This window comes from Phyllostomus discolor, chromosome 11 (genome assembly GCF_004126475.2).
Source record: "Phyllostomus discolor isolate MPI-MPIP mPhyDis1 chromosome 11, mPhyDis1.pri.v3, whole genome shotgun sequence".
NCBI lineage: Eukaryota > Metazoa > Chordata > Mammalia > Chiroptera > Phyllostomidae > Phyllostomus > Phyllostomus discolor.
In genome coordinates, this window is record NC_040913.2 from 70,059,376 (window position 1) to 70,082,363 (window position 22,988).

General features: G+C 50.5%; 1 protein-coding gene across 7 annotated transcripts in view; it reads left to right on the plus strand.

Moving 5' to 3' along the window:
- The window catches only part of ANK1 (ankyrin 1), a 229,778-nt gene that overhangs the window by 142,294 nt on the left and 64,496 nt on the right, over window positions 1-22,988 (plus strand). For 5 of the 7 annotated variants that reach the window (XM_036011563.1, XM_036011567.1, XM_036011568.1 and 2 more), the window contains exons 1-4: window positions 16,641-16,832; window positions 20,915-21,013; window positions 21,617-21,715; window positions 22,747-22,932. The exons of 1 other annotated variant lie outside the window; for it this stretch is intronic. In XM_036011563.1, the coding sequence (XP_035867456.1) occupies window positions 16,782-16,832; window positions 20,915-21,013; window positions 21,617-21,715; window positions 22,747-22,932 (435 nt within the window). In that variant the 5' untranslated portion in view covers window positions 16,641-16,781. Of the gene's footprint in view, window positions 1-16,640; window positions 16,833-20,914; window positions 21,014-21,616; window positions 21,716-22,746; window positions 22,933-22,988 lie in introns of those variants that run through there. One more of the 7 variants, XM_036011564.1, reaches the window with a different exon arrangement.

Genomic DNA, 22,988 nt, shown 5'->3' on the forward strand with positions numbered 1-22,988 from the left:
AGTTGGCCCTGGGGAGGTGGAGGGCGGTACTTCAGAGCTCCAAGAGGAATGAACCAAGAGGAATGAAGGCATTTCTGCATTCAACAGCCTGTGTAGTGTTTCTTGGTAGAATATCCATGCTGCTTACAGAAGCCATGTTCACAGTTCTGGTCTTTATCTTGAGAGCAGAGGGAAGCGGACCGCAGATTCAGGCACAGGTATGATGTGGTCAGAGGTGTGCTTCAAAGGGCCACACTGGCTAGTGTGCAGAAGACACCTGGGAGGGCCCAGAGGTGGATATGGGGGCCAGTGTTAAGACTGTTACAGTGGTCCAGGGGGAAACATCAGGCCTCTGGGTAAAGATTGTGAGTGTGGAGATGGAGCCAGGTGCACGGGCCTCGGTGTTGAATTGGATTGGGGAGGGGAGTGGGGAGCCCTGAACTAAGAATGACTTCAGGTCCAGCTTACTCCGGAGGTGGAAGCACCATTCACTGTAACCCCGAGTGTGGGAGGGCACTCAGTGTGTGGATACAGGGTGAGGAGGGAAGAACAGGGTTGTATGAGAGCCTCCTGAGGTCTTTGAGGAATCGAAGTGAAGATATATATAAAAGAAATTGGATCTTTGAGCCAGGAACTTAGATAAGAGGTCCAACCCAAAGATAGATATTTGGAAGTCATTCAGCATTCGAGGAAGGCAGATGCTGGCATTGGCTGATGAAAACCGGGATGAGAGGCATGTTGCATATCACCCCACCAGTGCCTCTGGGAGATCACTCCACATGTATTTATTAAGCACCTACTTTGTGCCAGCTACTTTTCCAGGCACTGAGCAAGACAGACAAAATAGACAGAGGCTGTGCTCTTGTGCCAGCCATGTGCAGTAAAGAAGACAGACGTAACCAGAAGATGAAATACAGAATGTCAGCTAATGAGAAGTACCATGGATGAGAACGATGTTTTAATGGGGTGGCTACGGAAGGCCTCTCCAAGGACACCACTTACGAGAGGCCTGAGAGAAGTAAATGAGACCGTGTGGTTTCTGGGGGAGAGCACTCCTGGAAGAGCGGGAAGACGTGGGAAAGGCCCCGGGGGCAGCAGGAAGCTGGGTTTGTCTGGGGAGCAGCAAGGAGAACCATGGGGCTGCAGGGGGATGGCGAGAGGGGACCTGGTAGGCAGGGAGGGGGAGAAACTTCCAGAACCAAACCATGAAGGGCTCCCAGGCCATGACTCAGACTCGGATTTTACTGTAGGGGTGGTGGGGAGCCAATGGAAGGTGTTACACAACAGATGCTCCATCTGATGTAGATTTTTTTTAAAAACGTTTTATTTTATTTTTTAGGTATTGGGGAAGGGAGGGAAAGAGAAAGAGAAAGAAACATCAATGTGCAGAGAAACATTGATTAATTGCCTCTCACACACCCCCAACCAAAGACCTGGCCCACAACTGAGGCATGTACCCTGACTGGGAATTGAACCAGTGACCTTTTGGTTTGCGGGATGGTGCCCAATCCACTGAGCTATACCAGTCAGAGGTCTGATGTAGATTTTAAGTGATCACCTGGGTGCTGTGTGGAGAGTAGTGTTGGGGCCCAGGAACAGAAGCAGGGAGATGGGTCAGGTGGCTGAAGCTGTGGACCAGGTCGGTCCCAGCGGTGGCTCTGAATAAGGGGCCCATGGAGGTGGTGGAGTGGCGGAGGGCTTGCCTCCCTGGGGTTGCTGTGTTGTCACACTGGCCACGGTGGTCTCAGCATACACAGCACAGGGACATGCAGGGACCAGGGGCTCTTTAGTCAGCCCGGGGCCATGTCTGTCTCGCCACAGCAAGAACCATGTGGCAGTGGGGTGATTATTTCTAATCTCAGCTCAAAAGCCACTGCGAAGACATTCCTGACCCCCAGAGCCTGAAGTTGTCTCTGCCTTTGCAATTCACTGCCCAGCCCTCCCGTGCAGCTCGGTCACGTCCCACCATGCAACATGGTGATGTTGAATAATTATGCGCGTTCCAGTATCAGCTTCATATATTCCATCTCCAGAATGACTGCTGGATTACTTAATCAAATGAAAATATTGTATTATGGAGGCCATAGCAATTAAAAAACACTTTCTGCAGTGAACTCACTGACCTTACACATTTACCAGTTAGCCAAGTAAAAAGGGAACCGCGGAGAAGGCTCACAGCCTCTGCTCTCCTGAGCTCCTACCGTTGTTGGGTCAACAGGGGTGCTCCCCTGGGCACCTCGAACTGTAACACTGGGGGCCAGAGACCCCATTACTGTAGTGTCTGTCCTCTTCCTGTAATGCTAGCAAACACTGGCTCACTTGCCTTCCTCATGAGAAAGCTACTCGAGACTCCAGGACAAGAGTGCGCACCAAAGAGAGAAGCCTCGCTGTCTGTGGTGCTGGCATGAGGCAGGGAGTCAGCAGACGCTCCTCGGGGCCATCCCGGGCACCCCTGCCCCCGCAGCCTGCCTTACTCTCTCCACAGCACTCTCTGCTACCTGCCTTAAGATGCACCTGTGTGTCTCTTATGTTTCTCTGTCTTTTCCACTAGAATGTAGGCACCTCAGGGGAGAGGACTTGGTTTTATTCAATGCTCTTTGTCAGGACTCTGCCTGGCACCCAATAGGTGCTCTTCAGTTCCATCAGTAGATGTTAAGCCTGCTGTTACCGCTAATGATGAGAGCTCGCGCACTTGACGCCCAGGCCCTGGAGGAACTTGATCCAAGCACTATCACTTTTAAGAGCACGGCGAAAGAGGCATTCGCAGGTTAAGGACTGTGGTTCGGATTCTGGCACTGGCCCCGCCCCTTGAGTATGTGGTGACATCGGCTGCAGTATCCAGAAGCCCAGCCACCTGAGCATTCACAAAAACAGAAACGACTTCCAGTCCTAAAGCACAGCCAGCAAAGGCGCGTGAGGCCGCGCTAGTCCCGCTGATGTTCCCTAAGTTTCCACATTCCACGCGTCCTCTGTCACCGCTGGGTCCTTGTTTATCTTAAAAGTAAAGGGTTTGGGGCATTTCAAATAAATGGGGTACCTGTAACAACAGTTCCTGCTGCAGAGTAATCTTTTCTACAGAAACCAAATACCAAGTGTTTTGATCAGGATTTCTTGGGCTCTGGCGATTGCGATAGTTGCTACCTTTCCAAATTACAGAATCTTAGAGCTCAGTGGTCATGGCATTCAGTGCCCTCACTGCACCTCAGGAGGCTGAGGTCTAGGGGTTTCTTCCGAGTATCGTCTGAGCTTTATGACTTTGGCTCTGATGAGATGTACTTATGAAGACCACCTAAACTTTCTCTGCTCATTTACTTATTCCACAAACAGGTATTGAGCACTTATAAGGACCCAAGCACCTTGCTAGAGACTAAATTCACTTATCCCCTGATCTCAAAGAACTCAGAGGCCGTTAAAGGAGTCCAGCGTGTACATAGAAGGACAGAAACTCTGGGTTACAGTGCCATGCGGAATAAAACATAGAGGATGTTTTTTGTTCATTTAGTCTGTGATTCAACAAATATTTATTAAGCTGCTTGAATGTGCCACGTGCTGGCTGCTCAACACTGAATAACTCCCAGCGCCTCCTCTCACACTGCTTCTGGTCTGGGGTGGTGGCCGAGATGCTGAATGCTCGGAGAAGAGCTTTGAAGAAATAGAAGCAGTTTGCCAGGTGGAGAACTGGGGAAAGGAAAACGCAGCAGAAGGAACAGACTGGGAAGGCAGGAGCAGTGAAGGTCACGGGCAGCCAGGAGTTCAGTGAGGTAGGGGTACACAGAAAAGAGGGAGGAGGTCAGGCTGCAGAGGTCATGTCTAGGTCAGTGTAGACAGAGAACCTGTTACTTTTCTGTGTCATCTCCTTTTTCTGAGGAACTACGACAGACATAGAAATGCCATGCATCCATGTAGTTTACTAATTTTACCTGTACCCTCAAACTCACACAGAAAGCCTCCTTAATATGACAATATGTTAATATTAAGCCTTCTGGAAACTGGCTACCTTGTTGAGGCCCTGGAATAGCAGTGAAGGAGAAGAAGAAGATATTACTGCAGCCCCCTACATGGGAAGGTCGTGGTCTGTGGTGGGCAGTTAAACAAGAGAAGCAACTGGATGCCCCATGTCTGGTGCCATGGATTCTTCTGAAGTTCTTACTAGAAAAGTATTAGTGAAGAAGATGGAACTCTAAAACCCCTATCTCTGAGTTACTTTACATAGGTAAACTACTTCTGCATTTCAGCAGAAACAAGCTGTCTCATGTTCATCCTGCTAATTCAGAGTGACCGACCAGTCTACCGTCTTCAAGAAAGCTGATTCCACGTCACGAGTCAGAGTGATCCACTGTGTTTAATAATCCCAGATCCCAGTCCTACAGTGTCTTTGCTTTCCAGAGCCCTTCCCCAGGCACGGCCACTTTTAGTGCTCACGCCGCCTGTGAGGTGGACACACAGGACACGTGAGGTCAGTGAGACTCAGAGAGGTGAAGTCTTCCTGAACCCGAGGCTGGGTCTCCCAACTCGCAGCTGGAGTCTCCACACTGCACCCTGCAGGCGGACTTGAGACTTGCAGCAAAGCCCTTTCCTCCTCTGGGGGACCGCCCTGGTACTGGCCTCATTTCCCCTCCCTTCTTGAAGAAGGGAGAGTTAACTGACTGTCTCATTTACATAAAGATGTGCATTTGTAGCGACAACGGGGACATCTCTGGAATCCCCGGGGATGAGGTAAAGTGTGAAGGGCATCCTCAGAATGACCTGGAACCCATTGCAAGGAAAGTGCACCCTCCACACTCCCCTTTATGGTTGATCGCTGTGGCTGGACCACTCGTGGACCAGCTGTGATAGCCCTACTCTTGGGAGACTGAGAAAAAAGGTGGTACTACATGGGCCAGGTGGCATGAATGTGCACCAGTTCTGCAGAATCTGTGGAGCACATGCTGTGTGCCAGTCCCCGTGCCGGGATCTGAGACAGAAAGGTGAGGGAAACACAGAACCCAAGACAGTCCTGTCTGTGAAAGACACAGGCACAGGAGCAGATAAATGCCATTCCATCTGATGAAGGGCCTTGCTACAGCTATTGCTGAGTGCCGTGGGAGCGTGGTTGAAAGCAGTTTACTTTTGGGGCCAGAAACAGGCTATGGTGTGCTGAAGAGAGACAGGAAAAGACACAGAGGAAAATGACATTTGATGTCATCTTGAAAATTGCCTCTCTGGTTATTAGAGGAAATGCTAAACCCAGTTTCCACGCTTTCTGATTGAAATAGACCACGCGCGCAAATTTGCCTGGGATTATGTACTTTGATTGCAGATTCTTTGATATAAACTTTTTTGGTCATTTTTGACAAGCATGTCTGTGATTTTAATTGTTTTGTCATTTTTTAAGGATTTTATTTATTTATTTATGGAGAGGGAAGGGAGGGAGAAAGAGAGAGAGAGAGAGAGAGAGAGAGAGAGAGAGAGAGAGGGGGAGAGAAACATCAATGTGTGGTTGCTGGGGGCTGTGGCCTGCAACCCAAGCATGTACCCTGACTGGGAATCAAACTTGCGACACTTTGGTTCACAGTCCACACTCAATCCACTGAGCTACGTCAGCCAGGGCTGTTTTGTCATTTTTAATTTAACAATACAACTAATACATGGTAGTTATTTAAAAATTCATACTATGCAGAAATACTTGTATATAGTCTTCTGTAAGTCTTCCTCTATGCCCCAAATCTCTGTGAACAGGTTGGTATGAATCTGGTCTTACCTTTTTCTACACATTTTCTACATGCATATCTTAATTGTTCTCTGAGAGCTGTTACATTGTTTTATTCTGGAATTGTGGAATGAAGAGGAAGCTAGGAGATAAGGCAGTTGTAACATTTTGAAGACACAAAGACTGAGGCCCTCCCCTGACCTGTGTGGCTCCGTGGGTGGGGCATCCTGCAAAGCCAAAGGTCACTGGTTCTACTGGTCAGGGCACATGCCTAGGTTACTGGTTCAGTCTGTGGTCTGGGTGCTTTTGGTTGGGACACAGAGGCAACCAGTCCATGTTTTTCTCACTCTCTTTCTCCCTCCCTTCCCCTCTCTCTAAAAACAAAAAGAAAAAGAAAAAGATTGAGGCCTAAGGATATGAAGTGATGGGTCAGGAGAACAGTTTAGAGGCCTCAGTTCCTTATCTACTGTTCTTTGCTCTGAACCCCACTGCCCTGCTTCCAAAGGTCTGGCTCTTCTCCTCTTTTTAAAGAAATGCCAAGATCTCGGACATAGAAACCGTTTCTAGTCCACAGGAGATATTCTTAGCTGCTGAGCTGAACCTCCGAGTCCCATTCTCTCATTAACTTGAGCTCGCACTTCCTCCAGGCTCCCAGAGGGCCCCACCGCCTGCGGCTGATCTGCTCTGAGCCAGGGGACTTCACTGAGCGTGGAGGCTGTGCAGGGTTTTTATCGAGAGTAGAGAGGTGATCCGGGGTTGATTCATCTCCTCGCATAGCTCTGAAATAGTTGTGGGTTTCTTTCTTTTCTTTTAAAGATAATGAAAAGGATTAGCGTGTTCTTCCTCCTCATGAATATCTAGTAAACTATGAGTCTTAAGAGCTACCTGGGTAGCGGCAGTAAATTTAGATTGCAATAGAACAGAGAGGGAAAGTGCTTAGAGCCTGTCTTGTTCTTTTCTACCTGCGTCACTTTCTTTCTCTCCGAGTTTGTCCTTCCCTCCCTGTTTCTGCTCTTAATCTGCTTTCCCCATCCCTGGGCAAGAGGCAGGTTGGCAAGGGAGATAAGGTATGCTTTCTGCTAGGGCTATGGCAGTTGCTTCAGGTCTGTGTGGCTCCTCCTCCGTTAGATTCCAGGATCGTGTATTTTTAGCAGACCCAGCCCACCACGCAGTGTCTGGGGAGCCCTGTGAGATCTGGGTCAGAAGGAGGCTGCAGGTGGGATGGCCCGGCAGAACCTGCCACCTGCCCTCTGATAGAGGCTTCCCCGTCCACCGGTTCCCACCTGTGTCTGGGGGCTGCTCTCCGGCCATTGGTCATCATTTGGTGGCATGCAAGGGTTTTTACTCTGGAATAATCTCTGAAGTCTGGAAGGCTCATGCCTCCCCTCATCAGATACGAGGGCTGTGCACACTCAGCCCCTCGCACTGGCCCTGAGTGCTCAGACGCCGTCCTCTGCTCCCGCAGCCAGAGCCCCGAGGTTCGGCCCTGCTTCTGCTTCTCCAGCAGCCTCTCCCACCACCACTCACTCCGACCTTCACTTTCTTTTCCAAAAATTCAGAGTTTTGAACCTATAAAAACACTGCAAAAGAATTTCACATCTCCTTCACCCATATTTTCTAATTTTCTATTACAATTTTACTGCATTTGCTCTATCTACTTGCCTACCTGCCTATCTATCATATATACTATACCTAACGTGATCCCCATCACCCCCAAACATTTCAGTGTGTGCCACCCGAAAGCAAGGACACTTTCCCTCATAACCACCCTAAAAGCCTCCCAGTCAGGAAATCAACAGTGATGTAACACAACCATCCACAGACCCCATTAACATTTTGCCAACTGTACCCACAATTAGAAAGTGTTCTCCTGTCCTTTCTTTCCCCCTCCATCCTTTAACCCTTCTTTCCTGCCCCTTCCACCCTGTGTTCCTTCTCCATCTCCAACTCCATCATCTCCATCATCTCCATCTCCATCACCCCTGTCTCCATCTGCATCTCCATCTCCATCATCTCGAATCGTCTCTGTCCCAGGAGTCTATCCAGAACACACTTTGTATTTAGTTGTCTGTCTCACTAGTCTCCTTCAACATGAAACACTTCCTCCATCTTTGCCTGCCCCTCGTGTTTTTGACAGTCTTCCATTCTGTAATCTGAATCTCAGCTGTGTCTGCTGATGTTTTCTTATGACTGGACTAAGTGCATTTTTGGTTGGAATACCGCAGAAACTACACTCCTGGTGATATTAACCCTGATCACCTGGTGAAGTTGCTGTCTACCAGGTTTTTCTACTGTAAAATCACCAATTTTTCCCTTTGTAGTTTATCAGTGTTTTTGGGGGTGAGGGACTATTCTGATGTCATGCCAATACCCTGTTTCCTCATCAGACTTCCGGCCACCAGCATTGGCACAGGTTTATGTCTTCCGCCTGTATTAACTACCACGATGAGGTTCCAAAGGGGGATTCTCCATCCCCATCTTTTCCTGCACATTTATTAGCTGGCATTCTACTGAAGGATAAGCTTTTCCTCCTCCCTCAAGATTTATTTTGTTCATATTTATTTTTACCCATACAGACTTGTGGAATTTTACTGTATTTGATGGGTAGTAATCTCATGTTCTCATGATTTATGTTGACGTTCAAAGCTAAATTAGGCCCTTTCAATAATCTGGCTTCTTTGTTCTTTGACCTGTCCTCATCATTCTTTGATGAGGACATTCTTTCCTCACCTTCTTACCTTTTGTACCAAATGGCACAAGTTGTCCCAGGGTCATTTTGTGCTTTCCCCGACCCAGCCCTGGATCAGCCACTTTTCCTAGGATGGTATTTAGACACCAAAATCTTGCCACTCGATGTGCCCGTTGCTACTGGTTGCTGCATGCCCCTGTGTGTCTGCACACAGCTGTAACTATTTCTACATCTATCTAGATAGATAGATAGATAGATAGATAGATAGATAATCCACAGCAGCATGCCATCATTTCCAATTCTAGTCCAGCACCTCAAGGTTATTTCTAGCCTTTTCTCTTTCCAGGTTTGTAAATCCCTGCTCACAGTAGAAAGGCTGACTCCCACTGATTTGTGTCATGTTCTACAGACTTATTTGTGTGCTTGGTGTAACAATCCCCTGACCACGCCGGAGTAGCCCTCCTCTTTCTCACACACCAGACACACTCCGACAGAGCCTCTGCAGGGCACTGCTTCTGGGTCACTGCCCTGCTTCCTCGGATGCCTGTATCTCCAAGCTGGGAGGGGAGGGGAGGAAAGGGACTGGAGGAAAAGAGAAGGTGGGAAAACTTCCGTTCACTTTCGGTGTCATTTCATTTGGGGCTGAAAATTTAATGCAGACAATTTGGGGAAAGAAATCAGAATTTATGTTGTTGTAGTAGTGTTTTTGAAGGCTGCCTAATTCATTTCCTCATCTAGTGGCCCTGTGTGACAGTGTCTCCCTCTTTCCCTGCCCATCATCTCTTGCTTGGACATCACCTCCTCTGCCTTCCTTGGTTTCCATGGTCTGCACTTATTTTTCCTTCCCTCACTGTTTCTCTCTTTCCCATGAATTTCAGGGTTTGGAATAGGAACGGCAATCATTTCAATCCTTTGTTTTTCTCCCTCTGTAAGCTCTGCTTAATTCTTATTTGGCGCTCTGCTTCAGGGCTGTAGACTTGCAAATGTATAATGTAAGTGATCTTGCTCCACAAATGCGAATCAATAATAGAGCAAAGCTAGAGGCTATGAATGTACAGGCTAGTTGTTACTCAGGGAATTAAACTTCCATAACCTAGAGTATAATACTTATCTTCTCTTGACAGAACAAACTAAAAGAGAATCCTGACTGAATAGGAAATGGGAAATTATATGTAAAAACCTAGGTATATGACCCTCCACATATACATCCTTATCCTTTTATTATGGGCAAGATCTTCTGATTGGCTGTTTACTGACCACATGGGCAACCTGGAGTGTTGCATGAAGGCCAAATTACCTAGAAGTCCTTCTCCTGCCCCTCTCTTTTTGTTTACTCTTGGGTCCTTAGACTTCTTGGCTTTCTCTGCCGCTGCCCTTGGCTTATTCTTCCCAGGACTCTAGTGTTTTCCTTCCGCATGAAAACTTCACGGCCTGTGCTCCACTGCCTGCGAGCCTGGCACAGTGGCAGCCAGCTAATCTGATGAACTAAACCCATGGCACGGTAGTAGGTGTTTATGAATAAAAAGATCATACTTTCTAGATACTACATTAGCACGTTAGCTTAAGCCTCTGGAAATGCAGTGCTTAACTCGAAGGAAGGGGCAGGGGACTGAAAGAGTGAGTTTCGGGGTGTGGGGTGGGAAGGGGCCCGTGAGCCTCGAGGCCCTCAGGACCCAGCTGGGGGCTGCCAGGTCTGTGCAGCCGCGTCTGCGGGTAAAATGAGTGGCTGCGAGAAAAGGGATGGAAGGGGCGTGTGTCCACCCGAGAATGTGAGCAACAGCAATTTATGTCCTTGCCATTTCCAGAGACGCACAGGACCTTAGGGTCACACATCCTTTGTGTTTGAAACCATCCTCCGCTCCGGGCGGGATAAGAGTTAAATTCCCTATACGTGTCTACTGTATTCGTACATTTAGTAACAATTAGTGTAATTGGGGCGATCGGAGATGCTAAACAGAGGAATAATTTCCCGAGAACAAATGTCTGGAATTGTGTATTTTGCCAATGGAATTTCTCACAGTTGGTACAAGAAAATACTCCAAATTAAATCATTCAAGCTGAATATGACTTTTTTTTCCTTCTTTTTAAAAATGTTGAAACAAACGCAGCCTGGCTGCGATCTCCTCCTTCTCTCAGACAGATTGTCTCTCAGAAAAACCCTCCAAATTGACATTTTACCTGAAAAAGAGCAAAGGCAGATGACAGGCTCCAGGTGTATGCTTGGCAATAATATTTTTGCAAAAACAAAAAAGGGCCTTGAAAGGTTGTCTGCGGTACTAGAGCCGTGAGAAACGCGATCACGTGGGGCCGTTGGCCTCAGAGGCTGTGTCAGGGGCGTGTCGGATGTAAAAGCTTCCAAGGACCTTGCTCCCACTGTGACATGGGGAAAGGCTGGAAGTCCTACAAAATTCTAGTTTTTCCTCGTCCTGTCAGGGGGCTGAGGTGGTAGAGCCACCGAGGTAACTGGATTCCAAGGAGAAGGCCTCGGCCTCTGCTTTGGCAGAGCACAGCAGAGGGAGGTGGTGCTGCACAAGCCAAAACTCTTAGAGGCCAGTGTGGGCCCATGTGCCTGTGACGAGCTTCCGCCAGGGGCTCCAGAGAAACACGGGGGTGGGTCAGGGGACCAGAGAGAGCCTCCCCTGGCGGCTGTGGCGGTGGGGAAAGAACAGACAGAGCTGCGCCTGCTTCCCCCGGCTCTTCCCTCGGGAGAAGTGACAGGAAGCCCTCTCTCACCTTCAGGCCGCCGGCAGAAATTCATTCTGCGTGGGGAGGAGTAGAAACAAAGGACACCGCGGAGATCTGGTGCCGCTGCAGGAAAGGTAGAGGCGACCCGGTCTGGCCCCGGGCGAGGGCAGGATCCCACCAGAATAAGGAGGGCGTACTCCTCTGTTGCTGCTGGAGGGAGGCAAGGCCCTTCCACCCCAGACCAAGTACAGAGACGAGGCAGGCTGTGCTGCCACTGAGGCGAGGGGAAAGAATTCGAAAACAAAAGCAACCCCAAATCCTACTTTTGAGGTCCAGGCAACAGCCTGCCAAAGACTGAAGCTGGGCCAGGACCCAAAGAACTGCACTCCCCGGCCTGCCTAGCGCCCTGTGATAAGGAAGAGCACACTGCTGCTGGGAGAGGGGCGAGCACGTGGAGAAAGACCCCGTTTGCTGCGCAGCCATGCAGGGGTGGCTGAAAGCCGACAGGAGGTTGAGAACTCAGAAAAACCCTCTGTCACCCAGCTCCTACTCCAGGCCCAAGGTAACAGCAGCCTACCTCCAGAGGAATGTGAAGGCTGTGGTGCATTGATGGTGACAACAAAACCCAGACCTAGGTCAACTCTTGACTGGATTGACTCGGCTCCCCCCACCCCCGCCATGCTCAACGTCCCAAAAGAAGAGGCATGTCCATTTCGCTGCATAAACGCTCTTTTCTTCGGTCTCTGTTGCTCTTCTATGCATAATGTCTGGCATTCGATTAAAAATTACAGCCCACACATAAGAAAAAAAATTGTCATCAAGAGACAAAACAATCAACAGAACCAAGCTCAGAGGTGACCCGGATGTTGGAATTATCAGATGGACTTTCAAATAACTGTGATTAACATGTTAAAGGATCTAGTGGGAATAGTGGACAGCATTCATGAACAGATGGGGACTTCCAGAAGAGAAATGGAAATGATAAGAAAGAGTCAAGCAAATTGCTAGGAATAGAAAAAGAAAACATTTCCTTGGCGACAAGGAATTTCTTCAACGGGCTCCTCAGTAGACTGGACACAGCCGAGGGAAGAATCAAAGAAGTTGAAGATCAGTCAAGAGAAATGGTCAAAATGGAAAGAAAGCAGAAAAAAAGAGTGGGGAGAGAAAAGCAGAACAGAGCAGCCAAGAGCGGTGGGATACTATCGGCTAGTGTAACGTAAGTGGAGTTGGAGACCCAGAAGGGGGGAGTGTTCAGGAAGAGGAATCTGGCAAGCTGGTGTTTTTCTGAGAAAGGCATATGGTTATGAAATGGCCACAACTAGTTATTGCTTTGCTCCCCTGCTTCCAATTTAGCGGAAGTATTAACTCTCATATTCCTCTACCTCCTTCTTGCTTGTCTTCTACACCCATTTATCTGGGGGGAGAGATGTGTGGTTCCCTGTCCCCACAGTGCCCCGCAGCAGTCTGTGTGCCATTCGGCTGTGAAAGTTACATGAAATAGATGACAAGGTGCAAAGCAAGATTCAGCAGCTTGCTTTTTAGCAAACAATTTAACTAAAGCAGAACACACAGATCTTAGCTTTGAAGGGGCGATCTATTTATATAGTTCATCTCTGTTTATACTTATAGCTAAGAACAAATAGCTCACGGAACTTAACACCCCTTGACCCTTCTTATTTTATCAATCAAACCTGCTTTAGAAGAGAAAGTACGAAATACGGCATTTGTTCACGAAACACTCCTTGGGTCCCGTAAGTGGTCTCCCGTACAGACCAGCTCTGCATCTGCTAGGATAACTATACCAGCTCCTCAGTGGACGTGTGCACTACATCGGTTTCCTGGCAGTCAGTGGTGTCGGCTGCTGGCTGGGGACCAGCCATCCTCCCGCCGAGGCCAGTTGCTGGAGAAAGCTGCTGCAGTGGGTTTGGATGCTGTGTATCTCTTGAAGTCAGAGGCTTCCTGGAAGAAGGAGGAAGGCACTTGATGAGGATATCTGGAAGAACCGTTTCTAACATTTTGCCTCATGGGTTTAGAATTTAAACTCAGACACTGGCTACTCGCGTTGCCATTGGTAATGACCTTACGGCACTGGCTGTGCACAGGCTGCCTTGTAAAAGCCTTCGTGAACCTTCCCTGACCTTGACAGAGCAACTTCTTTCTCCTCTGTGCTACTTCTAGTCTGATACATGCCATGTGGGGCATTTTCACATGGTTTTGCGTTTATTTTTAATGCATCTGTTTCCTCTACTCAAGTGAGTTCTTTAAGGCTGAGAGTGTGTCTTTGATTCAGCTCCAGCTTGGCACAGAACAGGTTCTCAGTAAACGTTTGCTCAGATTAAGTAAACACTCAGCATGAGGCGACTGCAACTGTAGTTATATTGAGACAAATGGTTGTCATACATGTTCCTGTGTGACTCTGTCTGCATTACATTCCTGGGCCGTCTCCCACACAGCTGTCATCGCTGTGCCAAAGGGGCTTGCTCTGTGGCTCTGAGGAGGGCCTTGGGTTCAGATCGCCACCATAAGAGACTTGTCAGCATCAATAACTTAGGGTGACTATGCTGAAAGCAAACGAATTTAAAACAAAATGAGAAAAATTAAAAATCATAAAAAAGGAAGAGATCCTCGAACCAGGATTGGGATGGGAGCGGAGTGAAATTGTTAGAGACGCAGATCTGCTTAGACGGTCCCTTTTGTGCTAAAGAACGTCGCCTTCTGCCAAGCGTGTGGCTTTGAGAGGGAGGCATGTGACACGGGGAGAGGAGAAGGGCTTTCGGGGAACCAGAACTGTGACCCCGGCGAGCAGCTCCAGCAGCGGAGGCCAGACCCCTGCGGATGACGACTGTGACGGAGCGTCAGCTCTAAGCCACCTGGCAATAAACAAGGGGAAATGTGGGTGAAAAGAAGCACCCCAGTTCCTAGGGGGAAACGCCCCCCTTCGCTGGGAAACCCAGGTCGGTCCTATATGTGGCTGCGCCCCAGAAAGGCTCTGTGAGCTTAGCTCATCACTTGACTACTCTGCCCCTGATTTCCTCAGCAGTCAGGGTCTCCAACACCGCTCTCGACTCCAGCATTCCCTGCGCAGGCAGTGTGTCCAGAATCCCCCTGGACTGAGACTCTCACACCGGCTCCCAGCAGCAGGGCCAGCCACCCAGGGCAGCAGCAGTAAACCAGAGGTGTCTCCCTTCTAGACTTGCCAGTTTCCCTGCTTGGAGGCATTCGGGGCGACAGATGCTCGTGGAGGGTGATTGTGCAGCGCACGCACGTGAGCACGAAAACCCCCAGCCAGCACCCGCCACACTCGCTGCAGCCACAGCTGAGTCCCCTGTGATAAGCCCACCGCGGCAGCTGCTGCGGCTCCCACAGCCACCCCAATTCCCGAGTGATGGCAGGGTGCCTGCGCTCAGCTCCAGGACTTCCAGATAAGGCACCTTGCAGCTCTCAGCACAGACCTGAGGGGGGTGAGGGAATGGGGGGTAGAGCTGAGGACAAAGAATCGTAAGGAGTGGCTCCCAGAGCACAGTCACATGGCAAATTGCTTTTCAGTGAATTTGTGTTTTGCAAACTGATTTGAGGAAACTGGTTTCCTTCAGGCCAACGCTCTTCCCCCTCCCCAGACTCCTGTTCTAACAGACCGCTGTCTGGCCTTCAATCACTTTCTCCCTTTCTGTTATCAAAACCGGCTCTGACCTAGATTTTATCAGATAAGCTCATTCACACTGGGGTGTGAATGATTTACACTGCTTGGGACCCTACATTTAATGGTGTTCGAAATCTGCAAGAGGAGGAAATCTAAAGGAGATTTTCAGGCATTTGCATGGGGAAACATTGGTGGAGGGACCCTCTCATCTACCACCCCCAACCCTTCTCCCCTCACCCCCACACACCTTGGGGAGGCTGGCTGTGCTGATAAGCAAGCATTTGGCCAATTAAACTCTGTGTGTTTGGAATGGGGGCCGGTGCTGATCTAAATTGGATGTAGGTGAAGTTCCCTTCGGAGCCCACTCTTGTCTTTGGTATCCATGGCACCTGTTATGTTTACCCTGTGGGAGGATCCAAGGCAAAGAGAGTTGTATACACCTCCCATTCTCCCACCATGGATGGGGTACCTGCCCTGCATCTCTAACTTAGTAATTACCTGTTACTTTCCTCTGCTGGTTTCAGTTAAGCAATGGGACTAATCTGTTGAGGGTCAGTGCATTTCCATTCCTGGTAGAATATTTGGGTTTAACAGGAGTCTCCTGGAAATGATGCCCTGACACAAAGGGCAGGTAGGAATTCCAGGAACCCGTGCTGGGGCTGCGGAGGTGCTTCAGGGCAGGTGAGTCAGGGGCCCTCAAATCACACCATCAAGAGCCAAGCCCCTCCATCTTGGTGGCCAGGGTTCCTTCCTTCTTTCTTTCTCCTTTCTTTCTTTTTATTTTTTACTTCTCATTGAATTTATCGGGGTGACATTGGTTAATAAAATTATACAGGTTTCAGGTGTACAGTTCTATAATACATCATCTGAATTTTCTATTGTGTGTTCGCCACCCCAAGTCAAGTCTCCTTCCATCACCATTTATCCCCCCACACCGTACCCTATTCTCCCTCCCCTGGACCCTCATCTTTCTGTCTGGCCATCACCACGCTGTGGTCTGTGTGGCCAGGGTGTTTCTCCTTAGCCAGAGCCTGTGGTGGCCTTGGGACGCCCCCTGGGAAGGAGGGAAGGGAGAAGGGGTGACACTCGCAGATGGGGAAGGAGGAGGAGGGGAACAGGGCGCAAATGTTGGGGATGGAGACTGCTTAGTGACTGAAACCATTTCCTGCGTGGAGCCAAGACCTACTCCTCCGCTGGAAATGAAATTTAGTTCATCGACATTAGTTCTGTCATGTTGTCAGAGTAATTTGTGGCTCTAAGTAGCACTCCGAAGTCAGCCTTTGCCAGAAAGTTTGAAAGTGTGTGTGTGGGCCAGACGACCAGGAGGGAGAGAGTGACAAGGGAAACACAGCGCGGGCGCAGCCATGGCGGGGCCAGCGGAGTGGGGGCTTTCACTGGTGAGCGAGAGTTCTGCTTTTGCGGACGGGTGACTGGGCACAGAAAATGTTTGTTCCATTTTTTCCTTTTCCTAAAATGTAACTGTCAGTTTTGGTCACATTTGAAATGGCAAGGTGGCAGCGAAGCTATTTTCATACAGATTCTTCCAGTGAGGAAATCTTAGCTGGGGGCTGGTGGTATTTAGTTTTCATACACTCTCCTTTCAAAGGGTATTATTTCACTAGATATACCTCTAGCTCTGCACATGTTCGGGAGGCACTGGTGTTGCCTCTTTCCTTTCTCTGGTGGCTGCTATGAAAATGGACCAGGGGTTTGAAGCTACTCGGTTTCAATTTAGTGGAGACTGAAAGCCCAGGCAAGATCTGAATTTCAAGGTCACCCATTGGCTTTGTGAGAGCTTCCCACACTCAGTTCATGTCCAGGGGGCGGTGGTCTTGTTGTCACCCCCTTCCCCTGCTCTCCTGTTCCCTGACGCCCTCACGGAGGAGCTGCCCAGAGAGGCTGGACTGGCTCTGCTCAGTGCTTGGACTGATGCCACCCCTCCGGCTCTGCCTTTCCGGCCCTTTGCAGGGAAGAGACCCTGTTGCAGCCAGTGGGAGCCGAGGGTGTGCAGCCCCACTAACCACACCTTCCCGCCTCTCTGTTTCTTACAGAATGGGCTGAACGGCCTGCACCTGGCCTCTAAAGAGGGCCATGTGAAGATGGTGGTTGAACTCCTGCACAAAGAAATCATCCTCGAAACGACAACCAAGGTACGTCCCTCAGGGATGGGGAAGCCTTACATGAACATTCAAGTGTGTGGGTCCATCGCATACTGTCGCAAACCCTGGCCCAGAGAACAGCCTTCCTCGGTGCGCTGTGCCAGCGTGCTTCTGAGTTTCTGTTGCCTCTACAGTCATTTCCTGGCCCTGGCAGTCCCCGAAGTCACCTGAAAACACGGGACCCTGTTTCTACGAAGCTTCAGTAGGCCTTTGCCTTATCCCTATCACAAGACCATAAATCTGAAAACGAGCCCCTTTTTCTGGTGGCCTCATGCTTCCTCGGGGTCCTCGACTCTAACACAGGGACTGAGAGCGCTGTCCGCTCCAGTCAGGTGCCTCGGGCCCAAGTACCCTGCGGCCTTAAGCAACAATGTAGCCTGCGAGGAGCCCCCACTTCCTCATCTGCAAGAGGGGATTATAATACCTAGTGGCAGGAATGGCGTGAAAATGAAATGAGACAGTGCAGTGTATGTAGTGTGGTGTATGTAGTGTACAGTGCAGTGTATGGAACGCCTGGCCCCCAGGAAGGAAGCGGTGCACACTGGTGACTGCGCTGTTCCCGGGGGCTGCAGAGGGGTCCCGGTCCCTCTCACCTGCCCTTCTGCTCCAGCAAGCCTCTCTCAATCGGCCCCAGCCCCAGCTCCTCTGCGGGCCGACCGCCGTGGACAGGAGGCGCTGGGCAGAGGCTGAGTGGCGCCTCTCCCAGCCGTCTGTTTCTCCCCGCTGCAGTGGACTGCAGACACCAGGGGCCTGCGTCCAGAGCCAGAGCCACGAAACAAACGCACCCACAGGCTGCCAACGCCGTGTTATTTCTCACATACGTGCATCTTCTTTGTTCATTAAGCAGGAGGCAGCGTCACTGAAACACAAAACTAAGCAAAAAAAAAAAATTGCCTCTGTTTATTCACTAGACTCCTGTTTCCTCTTCCTTCCTCTGTGGCTTCCTGTGGTTTTCCTCTCGGGCTTGTCCCTCCAGCCTCTTCTTTGCCGCTTGCTATTTACTAAACTTGGCCCCCTGTCAGCCTCAATTTCAGTTCCAGGCAGCAAACATGTTGCCGCCTCTCCAGCACAGAACCGGGGAGAACACTACACAGAGAACAGATATAATTTATGGTTATGAAGTGCACCACCAAAATATTATGAAGGTAGAATCATCTCTTGAGGTAAAATTCTGTAATTTTCATGTCATTTCCCGGAGGTGAAAAGATCTCACAGGTAAAACAGACGGAACCGCGTTTTCTGAGTGTCTGTGGGCATCCTCCTCTAACGCCACGACAGACACCAGCTGCTCCTCCCCTGCCCCTTCCGCGGGTGAAGGGACGTGGGGACGCTGCCTCCTGACGCTCTCACCTGCCTGGCTGCGAGCGAGCGGCGTGCCATCTGACAGGTGCTGCGTGGGCCGGGGCGGCGTTCCTCCCCCGGCCCTCCCCCGAGAGCTGCACAGACGTTCCGCTGCCGCACTGCCACTCCTTCAAGTTTTCCCCTTCGATTGTTATTTTGCAAATGCTTGGTGCATCTCTGTTATTTATAGGAATGTTATAAGCCAGCCGCGTTTCTGAGTGCCATCTGGGGGCGGGGAGAAAAGGTGACACTGAGACTGTGGGCCAAGGAGGAGTCATGGCAGACTGGGGAGTTGTATCAGGGCTCGAAAGTCTGAGGAAGACTTTAAAAAAGAATAAAAAGCCCAAACCGATGTAGTTTTCTCAACTGCGCTTAGAAATTTTAAAAGCACAAAAGAAATGCATTCTCTCCCCATTCGGCCATCTCCATCACTTAGAGGCCAGAGCTCAGTATCCAAACTGAGGGTGAGATACAGCTGGAATCCCTCCACCCGCAATCACCGGGCACCTACTGCAGCCATCCTTCCTTCCACGAGCTCTGGGATCCCTGGAAATGCAGACATTGGGTCTGGGTGGGTCAAATAGAGCAAAGAAGTCTTTCCTGCTGAGGGAGGGGCGGAGACACCAGAGGCCCACAACCCCTCTCCCTGTGACTCCTGACCTTCTTGAGGCTTACTGTGTGTGTGTGTGTGTGTGTGTGTGTGTGTGTGGATGGGGAGGGGACTCTGCTTCCCATGCTTCCCAGGGTCTTCCCTTGGCTTTCATTCATCACCAGTGCTGCTCTCAGGCCGGACCTAGCAGATGGCCTGGCCGAGATCCCCAGGCAGGGCGGGCTCCACATCTGACTGGCTTCCCTTCACAAGGTTTAGATGGGGAGAGCGCTGGCATAGAGTGAATTCAGGCAGGAAGGGGCAGGTGCCAGAGATGTTCAACACAGCTTCTGGAGGGCGAGGGGCCTGGGTCTCAGCTCTCTGTCTCTGAACCTCCACGTCCCTCCTGGCGTCTGACACACACGTGCTCAGTGTGTGAGGAATAAGGGAATGGACCCGTGCCCCTCCTCCTTCCAGATGGAGAGCTTGGAGTTCTGAGTCCTGGTTACCAGACAAGGTTCTGGTGCCAGCTGCCCTGTTCCACTTTGTACTGCAAGCGAGTTGGACCCAAGTGCCAAGGCCTCTAAAGGCAGGCTCTTTGGACTTCTATGAACAATTACTAATTAGCATCTGAACACTCATTTCTGGCACTTAATCTTGATGGAGATTTGAGGAGAACCCTTTTGTTTATCAAGGGAGACTTGAGGAGATATCACAAAGGCTCAGGAGGCCGCAGGCCACGCTTCAGATGAGGAGACCCAAGCCCCTTCTGGCCCCCAGGGCACCTTGGGTGGGGCCACTCCCTCGCCTGTGGGTGCTCGGGGTGGTGGTGACCCGGTGGCCACAGAGCTTGGGCCCCGTGCTGCTCAGTTCTGCCTGCGTCCACCAGGGACCCTGTTCTCCCAGGCGTCAGAGGACCAGAGCACATGCAGTGGGTTTGAAGTCCCTGTTAAAACCACACACCATCTGAACTAGAAAGAAACGAGGTCGTTTGAGATCTCGGCTCTTCCAGTAGCGGAGGGACAGATGGGTCCAGCTGCGGGCCCATTTTCTCCCACCTGGCCTGTCCTGCCCGCCTCTCACTGAGCCTGGGTCCCCTGGGGTTGAGTAGGTGAGTCATCCTTGGGGAACTGGCCTTCCGGCCTCAGGACATCCAGGAGGCAGGGAGGGGCCAGGCAAGGAGGCTCCTAGAACAGAAGAGGCCCTCTAGACCCGACCCTGCTGAGGAATTATTGTTAAATTCCTGAATGAATCCAGATAAGAAAGGCTGAACATGACGTGACATTCACCTTCTCAGAACCTGGCTGGTTTCTTAGTCTCTGTTGTCAGCTCGCAGCTTCTAAAAAGTTTACTGTAAAACAAGCATGTCTCTCATTTTCTTCCACTGTTTATTCTTTCTGACTTTTCTTTCTTATTCGGTGAATGCTTGCTCATAAGATTTACCTACTAATATTTCAAATATTTTCTTTGTATTTTCATTTGCCAGATTTTATTCTATTAATTTCCCCCCTATACTGTCGTATTTTTCTTCTTTTCCTTGCATGCATTACATAGTTCACATATTATCACATAATTACATATTATCTCTGAACTCCTTTATAATGTCTACCCTTTTTTTTCTGCTTGGCACTTTTCTCACTCTCTTCTTCTCTCAATCCTTCTGTCCACTTGGGTCCAGCTTTTGCTCAGTGGGTGTCACCGTAACAGTGTGCAGGGTGCTGAGCCCGTGGCATCTCCAGGCCTCCTCTTCTGCAGCGCTCCAGGCCCCCTGGGGGCTCCTCATGGTCCTGCGGAGTTACAGGTTGGGAGATGCTGGAAGTCCAAAGAAGGCCAGCTTGCCTGGCCAACCCTTAGTGTGGGTGCTGAGCAACACTGTCTGTTGGCAGGTGACGAGATCTTGCGCCTGCTAGCCGCAGATTAGTGCCTTTGACGTTAGTTTTTCATGGAGAACAGGAAGAAGTTCCCTCTTGAGCTTTCAGCACTATCTCGAGATGTACGGTGGGTCACGTGTGCTGCCCACCCGCTCTGACTGCAAAGAAAGCCACTGTGCACCCCAGACAGCATCCCCACTCCTGTACCTTCACCAGCCACCCACGCAGGCCCGGTGGGAAACCTCCTCTCCTTCCTCCCCCGTGTGTTTCAGAAAGGGAACACGGCTCTGCACATCGCCGCCCTCGCCGGCCAGGACGAGGTGGTCCGGGAGCTGGTCAACTATGGCGCCAACGTCAACGCCCAGTCGCAGGTGATGGCTCCGTCTGGCCCCTGCTCTCCAGGGCTCTGCCTCTCCTCCTCACCCGTGCACCTGTCACACCGGGGGCACGTTGGCTACCGGGCGGTACACACGCTGTGTAGCTGAGTCTAGAGTTATCCGTGTTGTGTCTCCAAGCAGCGAAGAAGCCATCTTTGTTATTTTTTCACACTTCTGCACATTCTAAGCATGATGTGGTTAGTCATGTGGGCCTCGTCCCTGCTCAGCAAACCAGCCAAATAATATATTCATTGTTGGCTAAAATGGGGAGAGAAGCTGTATATTTGCTGGGACATGGGGAGTGAAAACAGAGGGGAAGTGGGTGAGTGAGGCTGATCGATGGCAGAGAGGGGCAGGAACAGACTTCCGTGGAGTGTCGCCCCCACCTGGTGGCGTTTTGTAATAATCCCACTGCACCATTTCAAAGGGCAACGTGTGTTTGTACCTGGAGATGTGGGTGGGGTATTGGCCTGTGGGCCAGGTGAAAACAGGATGGGGAGAGAGCCTCATGCCCTCGAGTTGAGAGAATTATGTGCCGGTTTTAGCAACTCTCACTCCTGGGGGGGAATTGCAATGCCTTTTTCTCTTGGTTTACAGAAAGGCTTCACACCCCTGTACATGGCAGCACAAGAGAATCACTTAGAAGTGGTTAAGTTCTTACTGGAGAATGGAGCTAATCAGAACGTAGCCACAGAAGTGAGTACCTGGGGAAATGGCCTCCATGCCCGAGGTCTCCAGGGGCAGGACAAGGTTGTGGGGGGACGCGTGTTCCTGGGGCTCAGCCTGAGGCACGGCGTGTGTCACAATTCATGTGAAGTGGCATCGAGGGCTCTTGGCCTGCAGGTCACTGCCCTCATCCTGGCTGCTGTCAGTTCTGCCAGGCAGTGACAGACAGAGTCATGGGTCTTGAGAAATGCCCAGACACATAGCAGGGAAATGACATCAGAGTCTAGCATGTCACTCGCACCGTAACCCACACTGACGGCTGGACCGGGGGTGGGGAGGGGATGGTGCTGTGTGGTTGACAAGTCCGAGCTGGACCTTAGTGACGAAGGGTCTTGCCATGAACCCAGTCTGTACCTTGGACAAGTCACTTGGATCCTGAGTTGTGTCATTGCTGAAGTGATGAAGCTGAAGTTCAAGCTCAGGCTTCTCTTGAGCTTCAACACTATAAGACAACGATTACATGATTCTGTTATTCTGCTTAGCCAGTTCGTGGGGTCCGGGCATACAACTGAGGGAATTCATAGGACTAACCCACAATCAAATTCTCAGTGCCTGATGCGGTTTCTAGCTTTTGGCAGGTGTTCAATAATATTCATGAAATGAATAAATGAACACTCATTTGCCACGTTTAAGGCGCTGTCCTGGCCCCAGCAGATGGGGTGAGAGGAGGGTAGGAAAAGAAACTCAAGGCAGTAAAATGCTTCCCCTACACTCGGTCAGACCAGGAACACATTCTAAAGGGAAGTTAAATAAGGGCTCAGGAAAAACTGCTGTAGGTTCTGTGAGGTGGCAGAGAGGGAGGGCAGGGCCAAGAGAGGCTTCTGGGAGGAGGGGCACCCAAGCGGAGCTTGAGGACAGCAGGGCCTTGAAGCGCAGAGAGCTGGAGGCCGAGGGCTGGGCAGGCACGAGAGCTCTGAGGTGTGAAGGTGTCCTGGCTTGAGCAAAGCCAGTGGTCAGTTACGGTCACAGCAAATTGATCTTTCTTCCTCCCCTCTGGCCAGGATGGCTTCACTCCTCTGGCCGTGGCTCTGCAGCAGGGCCACGAGAATGTGGTGGCCCACCTCATTAACTACGGGACGAAAGGGAAGGTGCGCCTCCCCGCCCTGCACATCGCGGCCCGCAACGATGACACCCGGACAGCTGCGGTGCTTCTGCAGAATGACCCCAACCCAGACGTGCTTTCCAAGGTGAGGGCAGCCCGATGGAGGAACGGGAGAGTTCTCCGGACCGCAGAGACCTGCGG